Raw genomic sequence first — 24,548 nt, forward strand, 5'->3', positions numbered from 1 at the left:
AAATAAAATAAAACAATGAGCCATGCATAGCAAGTAGAAAAGCATTAGTTTTTAGAGGAACAAGAAAGTTTTAGACGTAGAGGGTCCATGAGGTGTCCCAGCCCCTTTAGAACTTTGCTGATATTTGTCACTGCCAGTAGAAGGTCAAGCATAAGTAGTACTTGTTCAGATGTGTTTGTGAGGCCCTTTTTAAAAAATAATTTTAAAATATGAACACCCTACTTTATTTGAAGTATTTGCTGGACATCTATTAAAATGACCTTCTCTTACGAGTCTTTATCACATAACTAAAGTGTTCTGTGTGCTGTTATCTGTGGAGGCTTCGCAGTGGGGATTCCTCAGCACTGTTGGTTGTTCTTGAGAGCTGGAAGTGGAGAGGTTTCTGGTGGGCGTTTGAGATCCTAGCATATTTAGGATTGAAAGATCTACAGGAAATTTGTTTCCCTGCTTAGTTTATCTATTAAGTTAGTTAAAACTTTTTGTTTAACTGCTGTCTTTAAGTCTTTTATTATTTTAATCTAAAAATTTCAAAGTATGGAAAGTATTACAACAGAACTTCTGTCTCCAAGAGGGAACATGCTTTCAGCAATAGGGTGAACTCTTAATTTTTGTTCAGTCTCACAGATAGTTTTTCTGTCCTTCCCAGTAGATTGCTTATCATTTATATAGAATTTTATTCTTTTGTAATGTATAATAAGCTTTTTAAAAGTTTTTAAATGTGACCTGATTTTGTTTTTAGCAATAAAAATATACAAGTTACACCAAAAAAAAGAAAGTTTTAGACATAGAACATTCGTCACTTACACAAAGGATTAACCAATCTTTCTCTTAAAGTATAGCTAAATTCATTAAGCTGATGGCCTTTACAAAAAGTTTATGGGGGCTGGAGAGATGGCTCAGTGGTCTAAAGCACCTACTTAGAACAAGCTTGGCAAGGCATCAGGGACCGCGGTTCAATCCCCCAGCACCACATGCCAGCCAGCCCCGCCCCCTGGTGGGCTGAGCTGCCCACACACCTCTCTCTCTCTCTCTCTCTCTCTCTCTCTCTCTCTCTCTCTCTCTCTCTCTCAAATAAATAAAAATTAAAAAAAATAATAAAAAATAAAAAGTTTATGTAAAGTTATAAAAGTTTTTGTTATTTTAGTGGCTTAAATATAAAGCTGCAAGGGCCGGGGAGATGGCTCAGTGGAAGAAGTGCTTCCCTGGCAAGCACAGGGGCCTGAGTTCAAGCCCCGGGTCCACCAAAAAATAAAAATAAAAAAATATATCTGTCTGTCTGTCTGTCTGTCTGTCTATCTATCTATCTAAAGCTGCATAGAAAACTTTGTATTTTCGTTGTGGCTGATGAAGTATAAATGGGGGAAAGGCAGTGCTAACCAAGGCTGGTCCGTTCCCTTCAGCCTTCACACTTGGCTTTTTTGCAAGCTGGAAGAGAATCATCATCCCCTTCTGATGGGTGAGGTTTCTTAACTGTAGAAATAATTCCAAAAGCAGTTTTTCTAGTTTCTCCATGGAGAACACTGCTCGGCAGTTAGTGGACACCGCAGCTTTGGCGTCACCTCCGGACAGCCCAAACAGCAGCCCCAAGTTTGCCACATCATATGGTCCTCTTATTTCCAAAGGCCTTTCTGCAGCACTAGATATAATTACATTCTTTGCTTTGCAGATCTGCATCAAATTGAGGGCGCTGGGAATTGTGTACCTTCTCATTGTGGAGTCTTTGATAGCAGGGCTATAGACAAGTTGAAAGCCCACAACCTCGGTCAATTGCCACATTAATCAGTGGTCTTCTAAAGCAAAATGGCAGTTTCTCTCTTACAGTAACACAGGCTAAATCCACATCTAAATGTGTGCAAGCAACAGGGAAAGTTTTTCTGTCTTTGGAAAAACTGCAATGATATCATATAGCCAGACTCTTGAAGAAGTCACCCTCAAGACATTGCAGTGAGATGGATCTGTAACTATAATCGTCCATCTAGCTAAAATTTTAATTGGTCTTGATTTTCCCTGAATAATCGGCAAAGTTGTGAAAAGCTCTGAAACCGCTATTTGTTTTTCAATTTCCTGTTTCTTCCTTAAAGTCAACAATATGATTGCTAGCAACGGCGGAATAACCAAGGTGAGCGGCAGTTGCCACCATTCCACACAAAGCCTTAAGATCAGAACTTGCTCTGATGTCTAAATCTGCAGACACCGCTGTGCTGACCTGGAACAGAGTTTTGTTGGAAATGATGAGAAAGTTTTAGAAAAAGCTCATGGTCCTGGATGTACAGAACCATGGCTACACTCAACACCACAGACGTGTGCCACACATGGCTAAAGTAACAAAATTTGTTATATATATTTTAACACAATAAAACATAGAAACTTAGAGTTACTTTCCTAGAATGCTATGCTTTAAAATTTTTTCAGGGCTGGGGAGATGGCTCAGTAGAATAAGCACTTGTCTGGCAAGTGCAAGGACCTGAGTTCAATCCCCAGTTCTGCCCAAAAAAAGAAAAGAAAAAAAAAAAAACCTTAAAATTTTTTCCAAACTACAAAAATGGAGAGAATAAAATAATGAATTTCCATGTTCCTAAAACTCATTCTCTGGCATAATTTGTTTCACTCTCCCACCCCATAACCCACCCTCAGTAAATTATTTTAAAACTGTTCTTGCCATCTCAGGCACAGTTGTATCTCCAAGAAGCAAACAGCCTTGTGGGAACAGGACAGTCTCAGCAGTATTGTGGACCACACTCGTTCCCTGATGCCCATCTCCGCTCACAAATGTCTGTAGCCTTAGTTGAACTCGGATACAAATACTGCATGTGGTGATTAGTGCCTAAGCATCTTTAATCTGTAATTGTCCCCACCCCTTGTTTTTTTCCTTACCATTGATGTACTGAAGAAGCAGAATAATTAATTTGTCTTATAGATTTTTCCACACTTTGCAGAATCTTGGTGTTTACTTTTTTGTCTCTTGGCTTTCCTGTGAACTGGTGCCAATGTAGACTTGATGAGGTTTGGGTGGGAGGCTGAGACTGACCCTTGCGGGCAGTAGAACTTTTTCTTTTTTTTCCAATACTGGGGATTTAACTTAGGTCCTTGCGCTTGCCAGGCAAGTGCTTATTCTATTGAGCTATCTCCCCAGCCCAGAATTTTGTTTTTTGGTTTTGGTACTGGGGATTGAACCCGGTACCTTCACACTGAGCCTATCCCGGGCCCTTTTTGTAGATTTTATTTATTATTATTATTACTACTATTATTATTATTTTTGGCAGATCCGGGGATTGAACTCAGGTCCTTGCACTTGCCAGGGAAGAGCTTATTCTACTGAGCCATCTCCCCAGCCCATGTAGATTTCATTTTGAGACAGGATCTTCTTAAGTCACTAAATTGCCCAGGCTGAGCTGGAACTTGAAGTCCTCCTGCCTCAGCCTTGAGAGTGCCGGGATTACAGAAATGTGCTATCACCCCCAGTTTAGAATTGAGGCTCTTTAAGCAGAAGACAGGCAGGATGACATGAGCAGAGACCCATAGCTGGCAGGGCACTGCAGGAACGGCTCTTACTTAGTTGTACATGTACAAGGCTGTCTTCGTGTCAGCACCTGACCCCAGGCTGGCTGCAGGTCACTTAGCAGTGCAGAGGGGAGGGCAGCAATAGAGAGTGGGCCCGGATGGGCACCACCAGCCACACACCCAGAAATGGTTACAAAGGTGCATTTGTATGTTCCATAATTTTTACAACAAAAATATGCCCACTTTCAAATGTGGTCAGACACTTTGAGAATCTGTTGGAAAAGATAAAAGTACATATATATTGTAACTGTACAAAATGTTTGAAGCCCCGCATTTATCACTCATGTGCCTTTACAGGTAATAGTTTGTGACACCCTGAAATTGAGTACTTTGAAGCACCTGTGCAGCTTTTCATTTCAGTCTCTGCCTTTGAAGACAGCAGCATTCACATCTATGAGTTTGGTACATTAATGACCCCTTTTTGGCTCTAGGAATTCGAGAGTGTGTTTTGCGGTAAAACGGGCAGAAGGCTAAAGCTGAGCAGACCAGACTCCTTGGTGACCCGTCCTGCACAGGGGAGTCTGCAGAACAGCCCCGCGCTGGAGACCAAGTGACTGGACAGTCAGGAGTCCCGGGAGCGAAGGGCTGTTCACGCACACTCCACGGACCGCAGCGTTCCGCGACCCTGGCGCTCTGCTCCAGCTGTGTGACCAAAGAGCCGTGGCTTGTGTGGATGGACTCCAGGAGGGGCTTTGAGAGCATTTTGCCGAAGTATTTGTCTAGAACCAAATTCTCAGTCACTAATGCCCTCTTAGATCATTTGGGGATGAAGACATCTTGATGTTAGTAATTCCCAATTACTGTCTGATTCCATCATGTTTTCTTAACATGATAAAAAAAATTAACATCTTTTGTAATTTCTTTATTCTTAGAACATACATTACTTTTTATTTATTTTATTTTCATTTTAAATATGCCCCTTTAGCAATTGGAAGAAGGTAAATTGTTCTTAACTAGAAGTAGTTTGAAATTTTTATTCCATTTGTTGTATCGCTCCCCTTTGTAATATTTCCAGCCTCATGGTACTTTGTGTTGCAAAATGCAGTACTATTTTAAAACTTTTCACTAAAAATTTTCCAGAGACCTCCTTTAAAGCTACTTTTGTCTATATGTAAAATATTTTCTCAGTAGACTGCTTATGTGCCCAAATTCTCCTCTTGCGAGTCATGACATGTAATAAACTGTATGTTTGGAGTGGAGTTTCCGGCGAGTGGCTTTCTTTTACCCAGGTGAGGCAGTAGACTCCAGTGCAGCTCAGTGAATACTGTCAGTCGGAGACAAGCCTGTGCCCCGAGCGAGGCAGAGCAGGCCAGACCTTGCTGTTGAAGGGACCCCACGCATTAGAGCATTTTACACTGTAGTGAATCACCAATTTGAAGACTTAATATATCATTTTATTGGGATTGTATCATCATTTTTATGCAAATGTTATGTAAACAAGACAGAGTCTGATCTCATGGGATGGGACAGCACTCTTCGTATATACCCTGCATCCCTCCCGGATGCTGGGCTTAGTTTGAATCCATAGGGCCTGAGTCTGAGGTATTATCACAGATGCCTGGGCCACCAGAAGGACTGGACAGGACCCGGCAGCAACCCATTCCTGCTCCCAAGGCCCTTGGGGCCAGCGGCTGCCAATATGGAAACTGTGGGGTGCCCAGGCAGGCCTGCGGACTAACTAGCTGGCCACACTGCGCCCCAATGACCTCGCCGCTGACCTGGGCCACCACGTCACTGCTTCTTCCTTCAGTTCTCTTCTATGAGTTGCGAGGGCCAGACTTTTCCCCATTCCCTCCTAACACGGCTCCTTGGCAGGCAGAAGTGTCACAGATTCCGGGAGTGCCCTGAGCCCCAGTAGCACCAGGAAGACCGGCATCACCAGGAAGACCAGGCTCACCGAGAGCGCCATCGCGGCCATCTTTGCTGATGCCAGGCACGCCTTGTGGCCCTAGAGACCAGATGGGGACAGAGCTGTGAAAACTCACCAACCTGACTTTGTGCACTAGCCTCTCTGAACTCCAGAAGAGGACAGGACTCAGCAGGGCAAGGGCCTGCGGTGGGTTGGGGGCAGGCAGGTGGAGGAGGGGTGCGGCTCGGCAGGTCTGGGGAGGAGGCTGGGCGCCTGTGAGGAGGGGTTCAGTGGGTGAGGAATGCAGCACACCCAGGAGGCAGCTGTCGGGCAGCTCTTGGGAGGCCTGAGGGTAGCTGAAGGGCAGAGGCAGCCTGAGTGAGATGGAGACCAAGTCCGAGTGCCCGACAGCGGGGTGGTTGCTGTCTGCCCAGCATGGCAACTTGGAAGTGATGCTCAAGGACTTGCAGGGGCAGAGGTGTGGCCTCGCCAGCCTGTCAGGTGACAGGTCCAGGGCAGCAAAGCAGGAGCTGGGCACATGTGTGCCTTACCGGGACCAGAGGGGGACATGGGGAGGAGCCAGGAAGAGAGCAGGAGGATGAGACACACGGGAATGCCAGTGTACAGGTGAGGAAGGTCTCCAACAAGTGAGTCTTGAGACGGGGAGGAGTCAGAACCTGGTGGCGGTGGCCTCTGCCAGGGATGTGCTGACTCCCTCCGCACAGGGTCTTGTCTTTCTGAACAGTGCTGGGACTGAACCCTGCGCTCCACAGGCAAGTGCTGTACCACAAAGTCCTCAAGACTTTTTAAATTTTTTTTTAGTTCAAGGCAGGATTTTGCTAAGTTGCCCAGGTAGATGTCAAGCATGTAGTTCTCCTTGCCTCTGCCTCCCAAGTAACTGGGATTACAAGCTTGTGCCACTGTGGCCAGCTTGCTTTCTTTTTTCTTTTTCTTTTTGCAGTACCAGGGATTAAACTCAGGATCCTGCACTTGCCAGGCAGGTGCTTAATCTACTGAGCCATCTCCCCGACCCTCCAGCTTTCATTTTTAATATTAAAACATTGAAACATATGAAGTACATTCAAGGCAATTAGGAGAAAATACTGTTAGAATTTAACCAAAATAGATACAGAACAGCATTAGTTAAGTAGTACCCAAATCTACTTAGCTAATAGATGCAGGGAGATGTTTGTTGATTTAACTTTTACATATTATGGAAGGTAAGGCAGTTTGTAATCTTGTCTCCAAGAATGCTTTGCCCAGAGAAAAGCGTTTCTCCTAAGACAGGGAGATGTGTTTGTAACCCCAGCACTCCCCACAGGGACCCTCTTGTGACAGTGCTCCTACCTTGCAGTCCCTGGTCTCCAGCAGGACCATCCAGCCCTGCGCCCAGGGAGCCCTTGTCTCCTCTGTCACCCTGACTTCCTGCATTGAGGGGGACACAGACACATCATTAGGCCAGCTAGTGCAACCACAGTGACAGGTTTGATCCTGTGGGGATCAAAGGCAGGTTCGACCCTCCACATGCTTTTCCCACCAGCAAACCCTGAGAAACATGCAGGTGCCACGGGCAAGGCTCCAGGGAGTGTGGCACACAAACCCACCCTGCTTCCAGCAGCACCAGCTGTTGCCTACCTCCCTGACCTTTGTAGCTACAGACTGGTACTTTGGTTTGTTTGAAGTATGTATTCCTATAAGCCATCGGGTTTTTTTTTTTTTTTTTTTTGCAGTACCAAGGATTGAACTCAGGATCTTGCACTTGCCAGGCAAGCGCTTATTCTACTGAGCCATCTCCCTGGCCCAGCCATGGGTTATTGATCTGGTGTTCATTTTAAAATGATTGCTGACCCCTGCATTACCTAAGGGTATTTTATTTTATTTTAGGTACTGGGAATCAAACTCAAGACCTCACACCTGCCAGGCAGGCGCTGTTCCACTGAGCTATATCCCCACCCCTCCAAAGGTATTTTAAAATGTCCCTCTGATGGCACTGTTCCAGTCTCCCAACTGTGTTGGCCTGCGTGAATCGTGGTGATGGAGGGATGTTAGGCTTTCCCATCCATGACCGCAGTGGAGTTCTCACCAAGCTACAACATTAGATGCATGCCAGTCACTGCAGGATCATATTCCTGGCAAACTGAGCCTGTGTGTGTGTGTGTACTAGATATTGAGCTCGGGGATTGCTGAGATACACTCCCAACTCCTTAACTGGAGACAGAATCTCACTAAATTGCTGGGTGTGGTGGACATACCTGTAAGCCCAGCACTTTGGAGGCTGAAGCAGGAGGATCATTGTGAACTGGAGACCATCTTGGGTCACACAGTGAGCTTCAGGCCAGCCTGAGCTGCACAGGGAGAGGCCCCTGTCCTGACTGGCCTTGAGCTTGTAAGCCTCCTGAGTGGCTGAGCCAGACTAAACTGACCAGCGTGGCAACACGCGGAAGGCAAAGGCGTTCCTTGTGCTGCTCTGTTTTCCTTGGTGCTAACAGTAACCACCACCCTCAGCTGGCGACAGGCTGTCAGCATGTCTGCAGTGTCACTGACCTGAACTTGAGGCGCCTAATTAGCCGAGTAGAACGTGCACCACTGAGGCTGGGTGCCCCTGGCCCTGGAGGTGGGATTCTCCTTCCTGCCAGGCTTTCACAGTCACTGACCCCGGTCCCAAGTCAGCTTGCATGGCCCTGATGCAGTGCGCCTGACCTGCTTGTCCTGGGGGGTGGGGGGGTGTTCTTCCTCAGCTGCTGTGTGCCAGGAAGGAGGATGGAGACCCAGCATGGGGGGCCTGTGTCTGAGCCCCCTAAAGACCCCGTCATGTAGGTATCTTCAAATGTAGGCTGCCCAGAGCTTGTGCAGAGGCAGGGACCAGGACGGAGGTGTGCGTGTGCTGCGGTCCCCGAGGACAGGGGCTCCCTGTGTGTATCTGCACCAGCCTTTGCTCCATTAGCGAATGTCAAGCTTTCCCCAAAGAATCTATGAAAAGGAATGACTTCTATTTTCAAGTCTAGGCTTTCCATCTGGAGACAACCTGACGCATGTGCATACTCCTTTGTGTGGCCTATGAAGACCATCACCTAAGCAGGTGCGCAAGGAAGCGTGGGGCAGTCTGCCGTTAGAGCGGAACAGATCCTGCGTGTGGGCAGGATGCGCTGTCTGGCCGCAGCGCCGGGGGCCTCCCTCCTCGCTGTCTTCAAAGCAGGTAACGCTGCCTTTAATTACACAGCATATCCCCCCTGCGGAAGCGTTTCATCTCAGGCCAGAGGAACGCACGCACAAATCTAAGTGCTTGTTAGGAGCCTACATGCTTTTTCTGAAGTGGTTTTGAGGATCAAGACGTTATTGGGCAGTCATTTGAAATTAACTGGAGTCGGGGCTTCACACGCTTCCCCTGTGCCATGAGGCCCTGGCAGGGTCTGGCTGACAGGCTTCCCACTTCCCAAGGGTCAGCACCCAGCCCTGCAGGGGAGGGCTCGGGCCTGTGGCGCTGACAAGCTGTCCTTGCATCTGACCTGCATCTCCCTCCAAAATCAATTCTGGTTCTTATCCTCAAAATAGAATTTTGAATACTTCAATTTTGCCTTTTGCAAAAGATCCTTTACCGCCAACCTGGGGAGAAGTTCTGTTAGAGGGGCGCCCATTATTTACTCCTCACATCTTTACCAATCCCTTCCCTTCAAATGTTCTATTGAGAAAAATAACAGTTTTTTAAAAGTTCTAGTTCCTGAGGATTAGGAGGGATGACCTGTGTTGGGCCCTGAAAGCACAGGGCTCCAGCCTCCTAGGAGTGACCGGGAGGAGCCCCTTCGCTCCTGCAGCCAAGCCTTGTTGCTTACAGCCTTTGCAGATGAGCCCTAGAATCAGCCCTGGGGCGAGAGGGTAAGCAACAAACCCACATGCACCAGGCTCCAGCCAGTGTGCCCACAGGCCAGTCAGGGCCAGAAGGCAGTGAGCTTGTGTCCAGGTGGCCTCAGCCCGTTCTCTCCTCCTCACAACCTGGAGGCTGTGAAATGTCTAGGCTTCAGAGCCCCACACCCCACTTTTCTCCTCCTCCTACCCTGGAGGCTGTGGGATGTCTAGGTTTCGTTGTGGGCTGAGTACTCACCTCTGGGCCCAGGGTCTCCCAGCTCCCCGGTGGGACCGCGATATCCAGGAGGCCCTCGAATGCCAGGGTGGCCAATGGAGCCAGGTGGTCCTGGGGGCCCTGGGGGACCAGCTGGACCAGGCCGACCAATGGAGCCTGGTGCTAAAGGCTTCCTCAGGTGTGCCGCCAACTGTGCAATTTGCTCTTTTGGGAAACAAGGTATAGGCATTTATGTCAGCAAGAATGATGAAAATATCTTAATGTAAGGCACAAATCTAACTGCCTTCCAAAGGAATTTCCGTTTATCACCCACAAGGGGCTTTTACTGCATTGGGGTGAGTCACAGGGCTAGACAGCAACCCTCCCGTATCTTGGCATGTCTCAGATTCTGTGAATCAGAGGATCCCAGGTGTCCCCTTGGGGGTGCTCAGAGAGCTGTCCCTCCAAGCCCTAAGAGACAGTGATGGGCACTTTCCTGCATCTGCTGAGTGCCAGGCCTGGTGTGACGCCCGGGATGCAGAGTGGCGCCCCTGCCATACTGAGTGTAGGAGCTGCCCATGGGGGCACAGGCATGGACCCATGCCCCAGCGGGTGGGCAGGCAGGTGAGTAGCCCCAGAAGAGGAGGAGGAACGCAAACCCGGCAGGGAAGGGCAGCAGCCACTCACCACTGAGCATGCCCCCACACAGCTCCCTGATGCGCTGCTCGCTGGCTTCTTTGCCCTGAAATTCACCCCCAGCCCATCAGCATGCCCACAGTAACTATTCAGAGAAAGCACAGTCTAACCTGTGATAAGCCCAAGGGCCAGGCCCCGGTGCACAGGAGGAGCCACTCACCGGAACTCCGGGTTTCCCGGTGATCCCAGGGACACCCTGCACACCCTGGAGGCCCACAGGGCCCGGGGGGCCAGGGACGCCCTGGACGCCACTGGTGCCGTTGGGACCCTGGATGCCTTTGGGTCCCAGCTCCCCTCGACTCCCAGACTGCAGAGACAGAACAAAGCAGTGTGAAGAACCTCACTGGGGCAGGGATCTGCCACCCGAGGCCTGTTCCCTGCAGCACTTGTCTCGAGACTGAAGACTGTGCAGCACCCACAGGCCTGACCACCGTGGAGGTGCGTGGGGAGAGCTGAGGACACCTACCTCTCCTTTGGGTCCGACAGAACCACTGGGACCCTGTGAAGAGCAAAGGGGTGCTCTGGTTATGTAGGTGCTGTCCTCAGACGGGAAGGGGCTCCCAAAGGGGCTCCCAAAGAGCCCGCCAAGCCCATTATTAGCAGCCATTAATAATGAGGATGAAGATTTTAAAAATCAGCTTCTAGCCACATAAAAACGTTGGAAGGGTTATTTCTTTTTACTCGCCTATGGGCACGATTGCTATTGCTGAGCGTTCTGTCGATGCCTTTTAAAATTTATTTTCCATTTAGAGTGACTTTAGTAACTCCATAGCAGTTTCTCTTGTCTTTGTCTACCTTGTTTCCATTGTTTTTACCACCAAAGCTAGCTGAATGCCCAGAGCCCTGGGCCCTGGTTCGGCAGGGCCCTCAGGAACGGTCACGTTCAGTGTGTAACAGAACTTGATCCTCGCAGATAGCCGAGCGCGTACCGGCGGAGGGGCCAGGGTGCAGAGAACAGGCCCGCCGGCCGGGCCTGCCGGAGCCGCGTGGGCAGCGTGGGCCCCTTGCCTGGCCCCATCAGCGTGCCTGAGGCCGGGCTAGGTTTCCTGGCTGGCAGGGGCTCGGTCCCTCTCGGCCACTGCCCGCCACCCCAGCCGTTGGAAGGAGGCCAGAAAGCAGTGCTGCTTGGATTTCCAGGGACCCAGCCGCCAAGGCTGTGAAAAAATGTGCCCAAACAAATTAAGCACAGACAGCTGAGAAGCAGAAGTTCACTCGGGGCCACTGGGTGCCCCAGAGACCAGGATCCCTTTGTGTTCTGCCTGGACACAAAGGAAGGACTTGATGATAGACTTACAACCCCTGGCCAACAGAACACCACAGAGGTCTTTTCTCCTGTCAGATCTCAGGAGCACTGCACTTCCCTTGTCCCCAGAGAGCTGGGGGCTGGGAACGGATACCCTCAAGCACTGTTACTCTGCGATCGCCGTTCCCATTAACCCTCACTGGTGGTTGACTCATCCAAGGACCTCAGCTGAGTGACTTTCACCACAGTCGGCAGAATCGGCCTCAACACAGGAGCCCCAGACCTGTACCCTCTGAAGGGACAGCTGTGGCCAGGCCTCCATTTGAGTGTCACAGGCTGCCGGTGGGGAGCGGCCTGTTCCCCCACCAGTGCTGTTTGCTGGCCTTGTCTCCTGGACAGCTCCTTGCCTGTGCTGACTGGCTGGAGAGCCATCAGTCGGCAACCCAGCACACTTACCAACTCTCCTTTGTCCCCAGGGAGGCCATCAGAACCTGCGATGCCCTGGAGAAGACACATCCAGGGTTAACTGTGGCTCCTTCCTGTCCGAAGCTCCCAACTCGCCACCCCAAGACTGAGGCCAGAATCCAGGCTGGCGCCTGCCTCTGTCTAAACAGGGCCCACCAGGCTGAGGTCACCTGGAGGCAGGCCTTGGTGCTCACAGGGACAGCCACAGCCCATCCATCCCTGAGCCTCCCCAGTGAGGAAGCAGTGCCCAGAGAAGCCAACTCCTTTCTGAGCTACCTCTGCAGAGAGGGCCCTCGAGCGCAGGCTCCAGCCACCCTTGCATACGGGCCTCCCTGCCCCGGCCACATGGCCAGCTGTGGCCTGGACACAAGGGGCTGACCCCACCCTCCTCTTGCTCTGTGTTAAATGGGAGCCTGGAGAATGAGAGGAATGGGGACAAGGGAGGCACACAGAGCTGTGAACAGAGCAGAGCAGGCCGACAAGCAGACCCTGGACAGCTGGGCAGCCTGTGGGTGCACTTTGGAGAGGACCAAGCTGACCACCTGCTCACCTGGTCTCCCTTCGGGCCAGCAGCACCTCCCGGGCCCTAGGCAGACAACAGACTCTGGTTAGAGGAGTCGCAGGAATGATGGAGGAGGCAACCCTGCCTGGACCCCACACTCGCCCTGCAGAGGCAAGGGATGTGGAAGCCCAGTGCACAGGCCAGAGCCCATCCCGTGTCCACCGTGATGGGTGGCTCTGGGCTCTGGCCTCTGCCCTGTGGACTGCGCATGTCAGAAGCTTTCCCCACAGAGCACCTGCTGCCCTGTAGCTTCACGGCCTCAGTCCTGGTGGGCCAGTGATGTCCTTTGCAATGGGTGTTGCCTGCCATACCCTTGTGGCATGCCCAGCTGGCCTGAGGGCTAGGACTGATCCTCAGCCCTGCCAAACAAACCAGTGGACGGCCAGGTGTCCAGCCAGGTGAGGCGCGGCCCCAAAGCCGAAGGGTATGCCCTGCCCCAGGTGAAGCGGAGGCCGGGCTAGAGCTGCGCATGTGGCACTGGCACAGCGCGCCCCGCCCACTAGCAGCCCCCACCTTTTCCAAGCTCCTGGAGCTCAGAGGCCAGACAAGAGGCTGCTGCTCCAGGGTGCTGGCAGTTCCTACTACTCCCTGCATCTGCAGTGAGGCCCTGGACACTCCTTGTCAGCACGCCCACATCGCAAAGGCCTTGTCACTGCCTAGCAGGGGCAGCCAAGCAGGCATACAGGCCCCTAGGGACCCCAGCCTTTTCCAGGGTGACTTGAGGAGGCCACACCCTGTGTCCGGGGTTTCCCAAGAGTTCATAACACTGGCTGCTGAGGACGAGTAGGAAAGGGTCCTGGAAGCTTAGTGCACAGCAGCACGACTCTGCCAAGTTGGGCCTCAGTGCCCTTCCCACAGGTGGGGAGGGCACGGGGACCAGAGCGGCCACTGTCCTCCTGCTGCAGTCACTGGGGTGCTGCTCCCCCTGTCAGGCTCCACCTGGGGCTGAAGGCAGGGCGGCCAGGTTCTAGAGTCAGGGCACAAATGGTGGTGGAACCAAGGGGCGCTGTGCTCAGAGCTGGCACCATGGCCTCACATACAAGTGGGCAGCACAGGCTCAGGCGAGACTCGATGGCCAACAGGGCATCTCCTCCACACAGCGGGGCTGGGGGGCACGAGCAGGGCACCCCCTGCTAGGACAGCTACTTACCCGGCTGCCCACTTCACCACGGAGGCCTTGGGGACCCGGGAGGCCAGGGTCTCCTACGCTGCCCTTCCGGCCCTGTGAATGGGTCACTACTGTCAGTACTCTCAGAGCCCAGCCAAGACCGCTGCCCTAGCTCTTGGAACTCACTGCCCTGGCCAGGACAACCCAGTCACAGGCCAAGTCCACACCCCAGTGAACCCACCTGGAAGCCTCGGACGCCGGGGGGCCCAGGAGGACCTTGTGGGCCGAGGGCCCCCTGAAAGACACAGGTGTGAGGGGATGCCCTGTGTTCAAGGAGTCAGCTTTGGGGACCCAGCTTTGCCTCCCAAGTCCTGAGCCACCAGAGCACATTGTTGGGAACAGAGGCAGGGCTGCCTCCTGGGGAACCAGCTACAGGGCTCTGTGACCCAATTTGTCAGGCCAGCCATGGTACCCAGCACCATGCCCCTCACCTCCACAGGAAGGGACATCAGACTTAGGAGCCTGTGCTTGCTGGGGTCTCTGTTGTGCTGCGGCATGAAAGTCCTGGGGACAAGGCAGCCAGCCCCAAAGCCTCCCCGTGGGCAAGGGACTGAGAAAGTGACACTCCCTCTTCCAGAATTCCCAGTTTCAAGGGCTCAGCCCATGAGTACGTCCCAAGTGCCACCTTAGTCTGCTCAGTGCCCACTGCAACTCACCGCCGATCCCCTGTGGCCAGCCTCACCACGCTCCCCGGGCACGCCCATGTCTCCCTGCCAGGGAGAGAGGGACATGAGGGCAGGCCAGGCAGGGTCCCTAGGCACGCCTTGGGGAAGGGCCAGGTATACTCACGGGGATGCCTGGCTCTCCAGAGGGGCCAGCCTCGCCCAGCTCCCCAGCTCGGCCCTACAGAAATGGGGAGAATCTGAGCCCTGCATCTCTGTTCAGGCCCTGGGCCCCACCAGCCCACCCTGCCGCCCTCCCCTGGAGAAGGCAACCACGCACCAGTTCTCCCTTCTCGCCTTTGGACCCTGCTCGTCCAGGGAGACCCTGCCAGGACAGAGCTCAGAGTCAGGACTGCCAAGTCCACAGGCAGCATATACATGGTCCATCAGCCGGAGGCATGCACAAGGACAGGGAGCACAGGGACACGGGACACCCTCAAGTGGGGGCAAGTACTCTGGGCCTGCCAGCACAGGGTAGGGGGCTCAGACAGCTTCCTGGAGCTCAGATGCTGAGCCCCTGCTAGGGTCCCCAGCTAGGGATGATGGGGAGGAGAACCCAAGGCACCAGGGAGGGGTGCAGCAGGTTTGCATTTCACGCACGCAGGACACATGGTTTTTTTTAGGACACATGTTAATGCAACGGGTCCCAACTACAGGGCCATTCTGGGCCTGCAGTGCCAGCTTGGCAGTCAAGTCGCACCCGCCAGGGTACTCACCGGCAGCCCATTGGGACCCTTCTCTCCTGGTGCTCCATTGCGACCAGCCTCCCCCTGTGATGACAGTGAGCAGGGCAGGGAGAACAGAGGCTGAGGCCTTGGAAGGCTGAGCCCTCCCAGCCCCTTCCCAGCGGGCCGCTAGCCAGGCACCAACCTTCTCACCATCGAGTCCTGGCACACCATCCCGGCCATCCTTGCCTGGCATACCCTGGGGGTGAAGAATGGTTCCCTTGAATAGAAAGCCCTGCTTTTCGCCTCACTCTTCCTCCACACCCCTGCTTCCCCTGGAGCCGTCCCTCCTGCCCCCAGCTCCAGGGGCTTCTGTGGCTTCGTTGCTGAGGGGCCCAGGCCTATGCCCCTGAGAGGCCATGCACAGGTCAGAGGTATGGGTGGGCCCAGGACTCTCAGAACACCCTGCACCTGTGCCTGCCAGTCGTGCCCCAGCACTTTTATTTCCCGCATGCCCTGGAGCTCAGGGAAGCCTGGCCCAGCACCTGCAGTGCTCCTGCAGGGATGCGGGGGTGGCAGAGCGGGAGTAGGGGTCACAGGAAAGGCAGAGCTACTAGGGTGCTGGGGGTGCGCGTGCTAAGAAGGGAGGGGCCAAGTGTGAGCACACGCATGGCCCATCAGAGTGAACTTCGAGCCACACACACGGGAAGCTGGCCCAGAGAAAGACAGCTGGAGGCAGAAGCGCAGGTGAGCAGACTCAGGCAGCCGCTGCCCTGCATGACCACCACAGGAGCCTGGGGCCTGACCCACAGCTGCTGTCCCAACACGTGCCGTGACAGGACAGTACTCACCGGCTCCCCACCTGGCCCGGCCACACCAGGGATTCCTTTGGGACCAGGTCTACCCTAAAGACATAAGCGGCAGAAGCGGCCACAGTTGGATTGGCATGATCCCTTGCACACTGTTCCCATTTCCTGCAGCCCAGACCTCACCAGAAGGGGGTTCTGGGAGGTGTCACTGTGCACCCTGCTGCTGGGGATCCAGGGGGTGGTTTTGGGACGGTCCCTCCATTTCAAGAGATGCTTGATCAATGACTTCGCTTCTGTGCCCCATCTGAGCTGTTTCCGCCCTCATCGGATTGCATGGCTGACAGCCAGGGTACGGGTGAAATGCCCTGTAGGGGCCCAGCAGATGTTGCCCTGCCCCCTGCCCAGGCCCCACTAGTCTGGTGGCTTGTCTGGTGGCTTGCTCCACACCCAGGGGTTGGCCTGGGCACCCTCAAGTCCCCCCCAACTCCAAACACAGTTGGGAATAAGATCAAGTTCTTCCCAGAAGCACCCAGAGAATCACTCTTACTTACAAGGTCACCCTTGGGCCCTCGGAAGCCCTCTGGGCCCCTCTCGCCTCTGTCACCCTAGAAATGACAAAGGGGTGTACAACAGAGTTAGCAACCTGGAAAGAGTGGGTGAGTGGGACCAAGGTGCTCGAGGCCCTGCATGGCCTGGCAGGGGCCAGCCCTCTGAAATTCGGGAGTGGTGGCTGGTGTGATGCTACTGCAGGTCACAGGGCCAGAGGGGTCATGACACCTGCCCTTGTGCCCAGAATGACAAAGGGGCGGAGCCAGCATAGAGGCTGGGCTCCTTCTGTGAGCCTGCCCTCTGGTGTCCACAGGTGTCCCCATGATTCCCATGGGCCCTCCAGGAGTGTTGAGCGCCCTGCATGTGACCAGAGCACAACCTAACTTGGGGCAGGCCAGCTCCCGGCCAGGGGTCTAGACAACACAGCAGAAAGAGGGGCAGGGGCCGAGGCCTGCAAGGGGCTCCCTCCCACCTAGATACACGTACCATTTTCCCGGCTGATCCTGGGATGCCAGGGGGCCCTCGGAACCCAATGGGACCCTGCAGAAAGAGGGCATTTGGGGTCCTCTCAGGAGCAGAGACCCAGAGGCCTGGGCCCAGCCACAGCCAGCAGAACACGACGGGCCCAGCGGTGCTGGCTGCGGAGGATTCTTGGTCCCAACTGCTTTCACGGGGGATCCCCAGCTCCCTGGGCTGACCTCAGCAGCCCACATTCCACAAGAGGCCAGCAGGACTTACCCGGTCCCCAGAGGGCCCCAGGGGCCCTGGCAGTCCTTTTGGTCCTCGAGGGCCCTGTGGGGAGAAGTGGAGATGCAGAGGCTGGGCTGTACCCCAACCTGGGGAGCTACTGTAATCCCTGGAGCCCAGATTCTTTCCTCAAAGCTCAGGGCTCCTGGGCTGCATCTGGCCAGGTGTCTGATTCTCCCCAAAGCCTAGGTCAATCCCCTCGGGGTGTCCACCGATGGGGCTCCCCTCCTGCCACCTTGGCCCCACCCTGGCCTCACCTGCAGCCCCACAGTGCCCGGAATACCAGCAGGACCAGGTGGGCCAGGCTTGCCCTGTAACAAAGAAAGTGGTCGGCAGCTCACGCTGGCGTTACCATGCCTCCACCCTACTGCTCTTCCTAAGGCATAGGTCCACCCTCCTGGCCACAGGAGGGCCCCATGTACCCATGTGCTGGGCCCCACTGCTGTTTGCCGGAGAGCATCCTGGACAGCACCCCCAGCCTGCTGCGAGGATGGCCAGATGTCCCCCATGGGCCGTGGCCAGAGAGACACAGGCAGGGATGGACGCTTTGTTGTGCCAGTACACCAGGGAGCTGGCACGTGGGGGGCCCCAGACGCCCCAGCCCTGCCCAGCCAGGCCCCACTGAGAAGCAAGCACAGCAGGTGCCCGGCCAGGGCCAGCCCGTGAGGCCGAGCTGCCTGCCCCTTGCCCCACTCCTCTCTGCCGCCCTTCCTGGGTCAGCAGCCCCAGACCTGCACAGAGGTGCCTTACCTTCTCACCATCCTTGCCAACTTCTCCCTGTTCTCCTTTGTAGCCTGTGGGCCCCTGTAAGCAAAAGGGCCCAGCCCTGCAGACCACGGCATCCCCCTGGCAGTACTAGTCTAAGGCCCTGCGAGCCAGGCCCAGTTACAGTAGCACTCCAGGGCTTGGGGCCAAAGCCCAGGGCCCAGACCAGGAAACTGAGGCCCTTAGCCAAAGCGGACAGGCAATGCTAGGGCAGGGAGCCAAGGGGCCAGCGCCTCCACTCTCCCTGTGCCCCCACTGGCTCTTGCACCCCAGCCCCAGCCAGGCTGGGGACAGCACTGCCTCCCATGACTCCCCTGGGCCTTCACTCTCTCTGGTCCCAGAGCCCCATGGGCCCAGCCACTAGGAGGCCCGTATCACCACATGTCACTACTCACCTTGAACCCTGGCATTCCTGGGGGCCCAGGGGGGCCCGGAGGGCAGATGGCAGGGCACTGGAGGAAAGCAGAGTACCAGTCAGCACCAGAGGGGCCCTGAGCAGGGCCCCTGCACATGGGCAGAGGAGCCTGGGCCGAGCCCTGGCCGGGCCCCTTGGGTGCAGTGAGGGCTGTTCAGCTAGGCATGGCTGGATGCCCCTCCCCCACGACCCGGGGTTTCAAAGCCGCTTTTCACACATGGCTGCTGGCTCCACAAAGGGGCCTTCATCTCAGACCCAGCACCCGGTTGGTCAGCTTCAGTAGGAAACTGTCATGAGCCCAGGCGGCAGCTGCGATGCCCCACCTGAGCCCACAGCCCGGCAGGCCAGCCAGGACTCAGAGGCAGGGGACCTCTGCCCTCTCGGCCCAGCCCCAGAGCCAGTGTCCTCCCTCGAAGTGTCCTGTGCTTCCCTTGCAGGCAGCACCTTGGGGCAGTGCAGAGCAAGAGGCCAGCGTGCGCAGGGCTGCTGCTGATCAGAGCGGGCCAGCGCCTTCCCCTCAAAGCACAACACAGCAGACACCGTGCTGCCTGATGCCATGAACGGCTGGGAGGAGCAGAAGCAGGCCTGTTTTTCTTCTTTACAGGACTGACAAGGCCCAATGGTCAAGATGAGAGGGAAGTCCAGAAACTTCGGAGGTGAAGGGAATGCCTGTCTGCACCCTACAGTGCAGCGACTGCCGGCCAAATACCTGTTATGACTGTCACAACCTAAACTCATGTCCCATATGGTCCTAAGTGCCGCAAGGTGCACACCATAGCAGGGCAGGTGGAAGGCAGGAGCAGATGGCGCCCCAAGCCACCTGCTCTGGCCCTGTCCCCACGGAGCGCCTTCCTGGCCCCACCTTCCTGATGGGGGTGGGTGGGTGGGGAGCAGGGCCCTCCCAGGGGTGAGGCTGCCTCGGGCAGGGTCCCCTCTGGGAGGCCCCGCCCCCTTCACAGAGGTCTCCAATGCCCACCTGCAGGTCAGTAGTGCCTTCAGGGAGGACCCCGGGCTGTCCCTGGAACACAGAGAGAGATCATGAACCCACCTGCCTCCCGCCCATTCTGACCACGGCGCCCCTGTACCCTGGGTACTTGGGATCCAAATGTGGCCCATGGAGGCACTGCTGGTCCATCACCAGGGCAGGTAACAATGACAGAGAGGTGGGCCTACTCTGGCCTCAGTTCTGAGTCCTGCCTACTCCCAGGGAAGGGCCCTGCATCCTCTAGGGAGCGGAGGGGCTCCCAGTCCAGTGCTTGGCCACCCAGAGCGCCCACCCTGTACTCACAGGAGGTCCTGGAGGTCCTGGTGGCCCAGGTAGTCCTGGAAGTCCAGAGGGTCCCTGAGGGAAGAGGAAGACTGAGAGCAGGGCCAGCCCCTCCCGAGCGAGAGGCCCAGCTCCACGAGGTTGAGGACTCGCAGTTCCCTCCTGCTCCCTGGACAAGGCAGTGCTGGCTTCCATCTGCCCATCTGGTGACCTTGGTCTGTCAGTGCCCACAAAGGACAGGGGAGGGGAGAGCTTGGCAGAGTCTGGAGACCAGACAGTAGCTGAGGGTGCTATTCCATGAGGGGCCACTCACCGGGGGACCACGGAGGCCAATCCCACCTGGGAGGCCGCTCACACCTGCCTCTCCCTAGGGGAGGGAAAGACTGAGTGAGGTGTCGGAACCCAAGGAGCCCTGCAGACCCTGAGGAGGGGCCCTAGGGCCAACATGTCCCCCGGCAGGGCAAGGCTCTGGGCCTGCTGTAGTCCGGCTGTGCCCTAAGAAGCCCCACCCGCCAGGGTCCAGGACACCACAGCATAAGCTAGCTTTTTGCGAGGAGGCAGATTTAGGAGCGTGCCCCCTTGGGTGGGGTACACAGGGCAAGGTTTATACTCACGGGAGGTCCAGGGAGGCCTTTGCCCTGCAAAACCAAGCTGTAGTCAGGGTATGGGTGGGGTCTGCCTTGCTGCCCCAAGACAGTTCAGGTGAATTGTGGAAGGGAGCCCCCAGAGTGTACAGCCCTGACAGAAGCCAGGAGAGTTAGGGGGACACAGCTGGGCTCCTGGTGGTCAGCCTGCTGTGGCAAACCCACGGGCTCCTTGGACCCCAGGGAGTACTCACCCCCAGCCCAGGTGGCCCTGCAGGTCCCAGACTACCCTGGGGAAGAAAGCAGGTGTCAGAGGGGCCCAGGGCCGGGAGCCTCATCGCTGCCTCCACACTCATCCCATCCCGTCCAATCCCATAGTCCTCTGCAGAGGGAGCGTGTGCAGGGGCCCCATTTACAGAGGAGAGAGGCAGAGGCTGAGACAGGACCCACCACTGGTCACCTGAGCAGACAGCCCCAAGCAGGGCCTGACACCAGGGCCAGGCCGACCACACAGAGCTGACCCTCAAGGGGCTCCCTGAGGAGCCCCAAGAAAAGCCCACAGGGTGCTGAGGCCTCAGCATCAGCCAGGCCACCCAGTCCCTGCTTGTGCTACTGCATTACTGGGCTCTCTGGGAAAGTGTCCTCAGGTGAGGAGAAAGCCCGCAGTCATCCGGGAAGCGCCGGCTTGTGACAGGCTCAGGGGATCCTCATGGCAGTCACCTGAGGGGCAAGGAGGGACTACCCCTGCCCACTCCAGCCCTCCCTGCCACTGTCTAGATGCCAGAATGAAGACGTGGGCAACGAGGACCCCCAGAGCCACCTCAGCTGTGCCCTGCAATGAGGGCCACCCTACAACCCTCACTTGCAGTGACCCTGAGGGCGCACACAGAACACCGTCTTGGCACCCCCTGCCAGAGCACTTCGCAGCCTAACCATGACTGCAGGACATGGGGACAGGCACCTACCCGCTCTCCAGGGGCACCTTTGGGTCCAGGAGGTCCATCCCGCCCAGTCAGACCCTGGGGAGGAGAGGGGGGGGCATGTGCCCGCCAAGGGCAAAAGTGAGCCATGAATTTGTCCTTCAGTCAGATGAGTGGAGAAGCAGAGGATCCTGGGGTCTGGCCTTGTCCACCCGCTGCCCTCAGGGTGCCAGGGTGAAGTGGGGACAGCCAGTAGGAAGCCAGTGGCAGGCCCCATGGGGACCAGACCTGCAGCCCTGGAGGTTTACTTCTCAGACCACCAGGGCCAGCGGGGGTGGGGGAGTGGTTGGAGGCCCTAGGCCAGGCCATCCTGGGGCAGAGGAACCCAACAATGGGTGTTTGTTCCCAGCTCAGCCAAAGCTGGCGGCTGCAACTGCTATGATTGCTGCAGGCTGGCTGTCTCCTGCCAGATGTCACAGGGCCTGGGGGGAGGGCCAGGGACCCCTGCTGGGGGCTTCTGCCAGGGCTGCTTTTTCTTCCTAAGCAGGCCCAGCAGGGGAAGAGCAATTACAACTTGCCCCCCTCCAGGGCAGGGCAGGGCAGAGGCAGGGGAAGGAGAAGGGCAGGGCAGGGGCAGGGGCAGGGGCAGGGGCCAGGCAGGGGGAGGGGCTGGAACACTCACGTCTACACCCGGAAGTCCTGGCAGCCCTGCCTCTCCAGGCTTCCCTGGTTTCCCTGGGGCCCCTTTTGATCCCTGTGTGGAGGAGGAAAGGTGTGAAGGATGGGCGTACAGTTCTTCTGTGCAGGACTCCGCCCCCAGAGGATCCCTTTCCAGGAGGCCCAGCCCTCAGTGGCACAGAAAGACTGCCCCTCTCCAGTCCTTGGGGTCAATTCAATATCCCCAGCCAAGGGTGGGCAGGTCCCTGTGCAGTACTGCAGTGGGCTACGGCCCTGGATCCCTGGAGCTACACAAGCTGAGGCACCTGGCCGCTCCCGCTGAGGTGGACTGCAGGGCTATTGTCCCTTCCACAGCCTGCCCTGGCACTGACCCAAACAGTTCCCAGCCAGACCCTACCAAGAGACACTGAATCTCACACACATCCCTCCTGCCCCTTTCTGGCTCCAAACCCTACCGGAAACCTCAGAGGCCTCATCTAGGGCGACACAGGCTCAGCATGGGAGACAGGACATCAAGGACCTTCTGTTCCCTCTGCCTACCCGCTCCAGACTGGAAAATAGACTGTTCCCTCCCCAAGCCCAGGACACTCACCGGGGTCCCAGGCAGGCCCGGAGGACCAGCTTCTCCCTGCAGAGAGAAGATGTCATATGTGGCTTGGAAGCCCACCTCAGGGAAACAGAGTAGGGGTGGCCTCGGCTTGTATCCCGAAGACCCAGCCCATGGAAGCTCCCTGGGGCTCCCATGTCCACATGCAGGGGCTCCTGCCCTCTACAGTTCAGCACTGACGAAAAGGATCTGGACAGAAGGGCTCAGCCCTCTTCAGGGCCACGCAGCATCTGACCCCTCTGAGCACGGGAGTGCACAGCACCTCCTTCCCCTCCCCCAGAACATGCCACACAGTCCAGGCCTCAGAGTCCTAGAGCCCTGGGCCAAGAGCTTTGGAAGGCAGGCCTCAGCACACTGAGGGCTCGGGCGCCCTCTGCTGGGGGCAGCAGCCAGCCCCCTCTCCAAGGGCTGCCCGTAGCCCTCGGTTTCTGGACACTCAGCAACATGTTAAAACTTTTAATGGGACTTTAGGCCTGGGCTTAAGGGGTGTCCAGAGCCTCAGACACCCAGCCCTAGGGAGAGGGACAGAAAGAGTTCTGGCGCAGGCCACCTGGCCCAGGCTCCAACCTGACCCTCAGCACCAGCCTGCCACGGCCACCAGGGCTAGGTTCCCTGGGGACTTGGGAAGTTGGACAGGGCCGTGGGCCAACACTGCAAACATGGGCTGGCCCTGGAGGGCGAGTTGCCCTTTATGGAGAGGTAGGATGAGTGAGGCCCACACCCACACCACCTCTCTGGGGAGGCACAGGCAGCCCCTCAGAGTGGGCACTACCTGCCCGTGACACCTGTGAAAGGCACACCCTTGGACAGAGCTAGACTTCACCATGCCCCAATGCTCCAGCCCTGGAGCTCCCCCAAGGCCCCCGCCCCCACCCACCCCAGGGACATGGCCCACATCCAAGAGCACAGGCTGGAGACACTCCTGCAGACCCACATTCAGGCCCGAGGACTATCCTGCCTCTGCCCCAGCAGGAAAAAGGGGCCTCTGTCCTCTCACCCCACCCTGGCACCCTCGACTGCTGTCCTGGGCTTGGTTCAGGGAGGCTCCCACCAGGTCTGGAACCCCTGGAGTAGCCGCGCCCCAACTCACATCAATGCCGTCCTTGCCTGGCTTCCCAGGTGGGCCTTGGGGACCTGGGGGCCCGGGAAGCCCCACTTTCTGAAATGGAGAAGAGTCATTAGAAAGGCCTTCTGCACCCCCTCGGTTCCCAGGCATCTTGGCTCCGCCTGCCTCGGACCGGCCTGAGCCTCCATCCTGGGAGCCGGCACCCATGGAGTGCGATGCTCCTCGCTCTGGCGGGACCGGCGGTGCTGTGGCCCCGCGGGGAGCCCCGGGAACAAAGGCGACATTGTGTGTCCAGGCTGCGCGGCAGGGGCCGGGTGAGGTAGGGATCGCCCTCCGCAAGGCGTCCAGGCGTCGTCCGTGGGGACTTGCCCAGCGGCGGAGCCCCCCGGCGCCCCCCAGAGCCCCGAGGGTGCACGGCGGGCTGGGGGCTGGGCTCGCCCCTCACCCGGACCCTTCGCCCGCGGGGCCGCGCTCACCTGTGCCGCGGTGGCCGCCAGCAGCTGCCCCAGCAGGAGCAGGAGCAGGGCCAGGGTGGGCGCTCGGGACATGGCTGGCGGGCAATGAGGGCACCGGCGCCGGCGGCCCGGCGGGCGGCGGGCGGTGGGCGGTGCGCGGGCCGGGCATCCGGCCGCCCCGCCCCGCGCGCACAAGCCCCCCATTCAGCCGGGCCCACCTGGGGGCGGGCCGCGAGGAAAGCAGCCAGGCTGGCCCGCCTGTGCGCGAAAACCGTCCTGGGACTGGCGCGCCTTGTGCACACACACCTCTCAGGGAGCAAGAAAGACTCCTTTCTCCCTTCTTCTCGGCCGACTGTGACGGGGAGAACCCTCAGTGAAGGGCGGCGAGGTGCTGGCTCCTCTGCCGGGCCTTCCGGGTGTCCTCGTGCCGCCGCTGCCGACCTTGAGGCCAAGGCCGCCTCGCAGCGTCGGCTTCCGTGACCTTCCGGGAGAAACACGGGGCACCGCTTCGCCCGCTCTCGGGGCTTTTCCCTGTGTGCACCCCGAGCTTGGCCGAGCAGCGAAGCTAGCACCAGCGTCGGCCCGGAGGATCGGTTGCCCTTTCGGTAGACGAGGCCCACCCTGCCTGCAGCAAGCGCATCGGCGCTCATGGGAGCTACCGCCCTGTCACAGAGGATGAGGGTTGGGGCGCGTCCTCTTGGGCACCCAGAACCCAGCACAGAGGGGAGGGACATGGGTGACAGCTGCGTGGGACTTGC

General features: G+C 56.8%; 2 protein-coding genes and 1 pseudogene across 2 annotated transcripts in view; 1 reads left to right on the top strand and 2 right to left on the bottom strand.

Moving 5' to 3' along the window:
* The window catches only part of Tcfl5 (transcription factor like 5), a 45,240-nt gene extending 40,480 nt beyond the window's left edge, over positions 1 to 4,760 (top strand). The window contains exon 8 of the mRNA XM_023704303.1: positions 3,993 to 4,760. Within this exon, the coding sequence (XP_023560071.1) occupies positions 3,993 to 4,115 (123 nt within the window). The 3' untranslated portion in view covers positions 4,116 to 4,760. The remainder of the gene's footprint in view (positions 1 to 3,992) is intronic.
* Positions 1,397 to 2,757, bottom strand: LOC105743952 (annotated as a pseudogene).
* Positions 4,761 to 4,951: 191 nt separating the features above from the next.
* On the bottom strand, positions 4,952 to 23,893 carry Col9a3 (collagen type IX alpha 3 chain). Its single transcript, XM_004644161.2, has 32 exons — positions 23,812 to 23,893; positions 23,360 to 23,428; positions 22,255 to 22,290; positions 21,667 to 21,738; positions 21,030 to 21,083; positions 20,319 to 20,354; positions 20,095 to 20,118; positions 19,794 to 19,847; positions 19,502 to 19,555; positions 19,190 to 19,231; positions 18,194 to 18,250; positions 17,784 to 17,837; positions 17,291 to 17,344; positions 17,025 to 17,078; positions 16,773 to 16,826; positions 16,289 to 16,342; positions 15,780 to 15,833; positions 15,134 to 15,187; positions 14,980 to 15,033; positions 14,544 to 14,588; positions 14,391 to 14,444; positions 14,258 to 14,311; positions 13,783 to 13,836; positions 13,584 to 13,655; positions 12,422 to 12,457; positions 11,863 to 11,907; positions 10,630 to 10,662; positions 10,324 to 10,470; positions 10,155 to 10,209; positions 9,510 to 9,692; positions 6,758 to 6,835; positions 4,952 to 5,509 (listed from the first exon to the last, which is right to left on the bottom strand). Exons 1-32 carry the CDS (start codon positions 23,881 to 23,883, stop codon positions 5,319 to 5,321), a joined length of 2,049 nt encoding a protein of 682 aa, XP_004644218.1. The 5' UTR covers positions 23,884 to 23,893; the 3' UTR covers positions 4,952 to 5,318.
* Between the last annotated feature and the right edge of the window lie 655 nt (positions 23,894 to 24,548).

Source organism: Octodon degus, unplaced genomic scaffold, assembly GCF_000260255.1.
Source record: "Octodon degus isolate 3935 unplaced genomic scaffold, OctDeg1.0 scaffold00194, whole genome shotgun sequence".
NCBI lineage: Eukaryota > Metazoa > Chordata > Mammalia > Rodentia > Octodontidae > Octodon > Octodon degus.

Bases quoted from the DNA above. Each gene is read 5' to 3' on its own strand.
- Col9a3 (XM_004644161.2), bottom strand. From the start codon at position 23,883: ATGTCCCGAGCGCCCACCCTGGCCCTGCTCCTGCTCCTGCTGGGGCAG. The intron at 22,291-23,359 runs GTGAGTTGGGGC...TTCTCTCTGCAG, and splicing joins CAGGCAAGGACGGCATTGAT to GGAGAAGCTGGTCCTCCGGG. The intron at 16,343-16,772 runs GTACGTGTATCT...TGTCATTTCTAG, and splicing joins CAGGATCAGCCGGGAAAATG to GGTGACAGAGGCGAGAGGGG.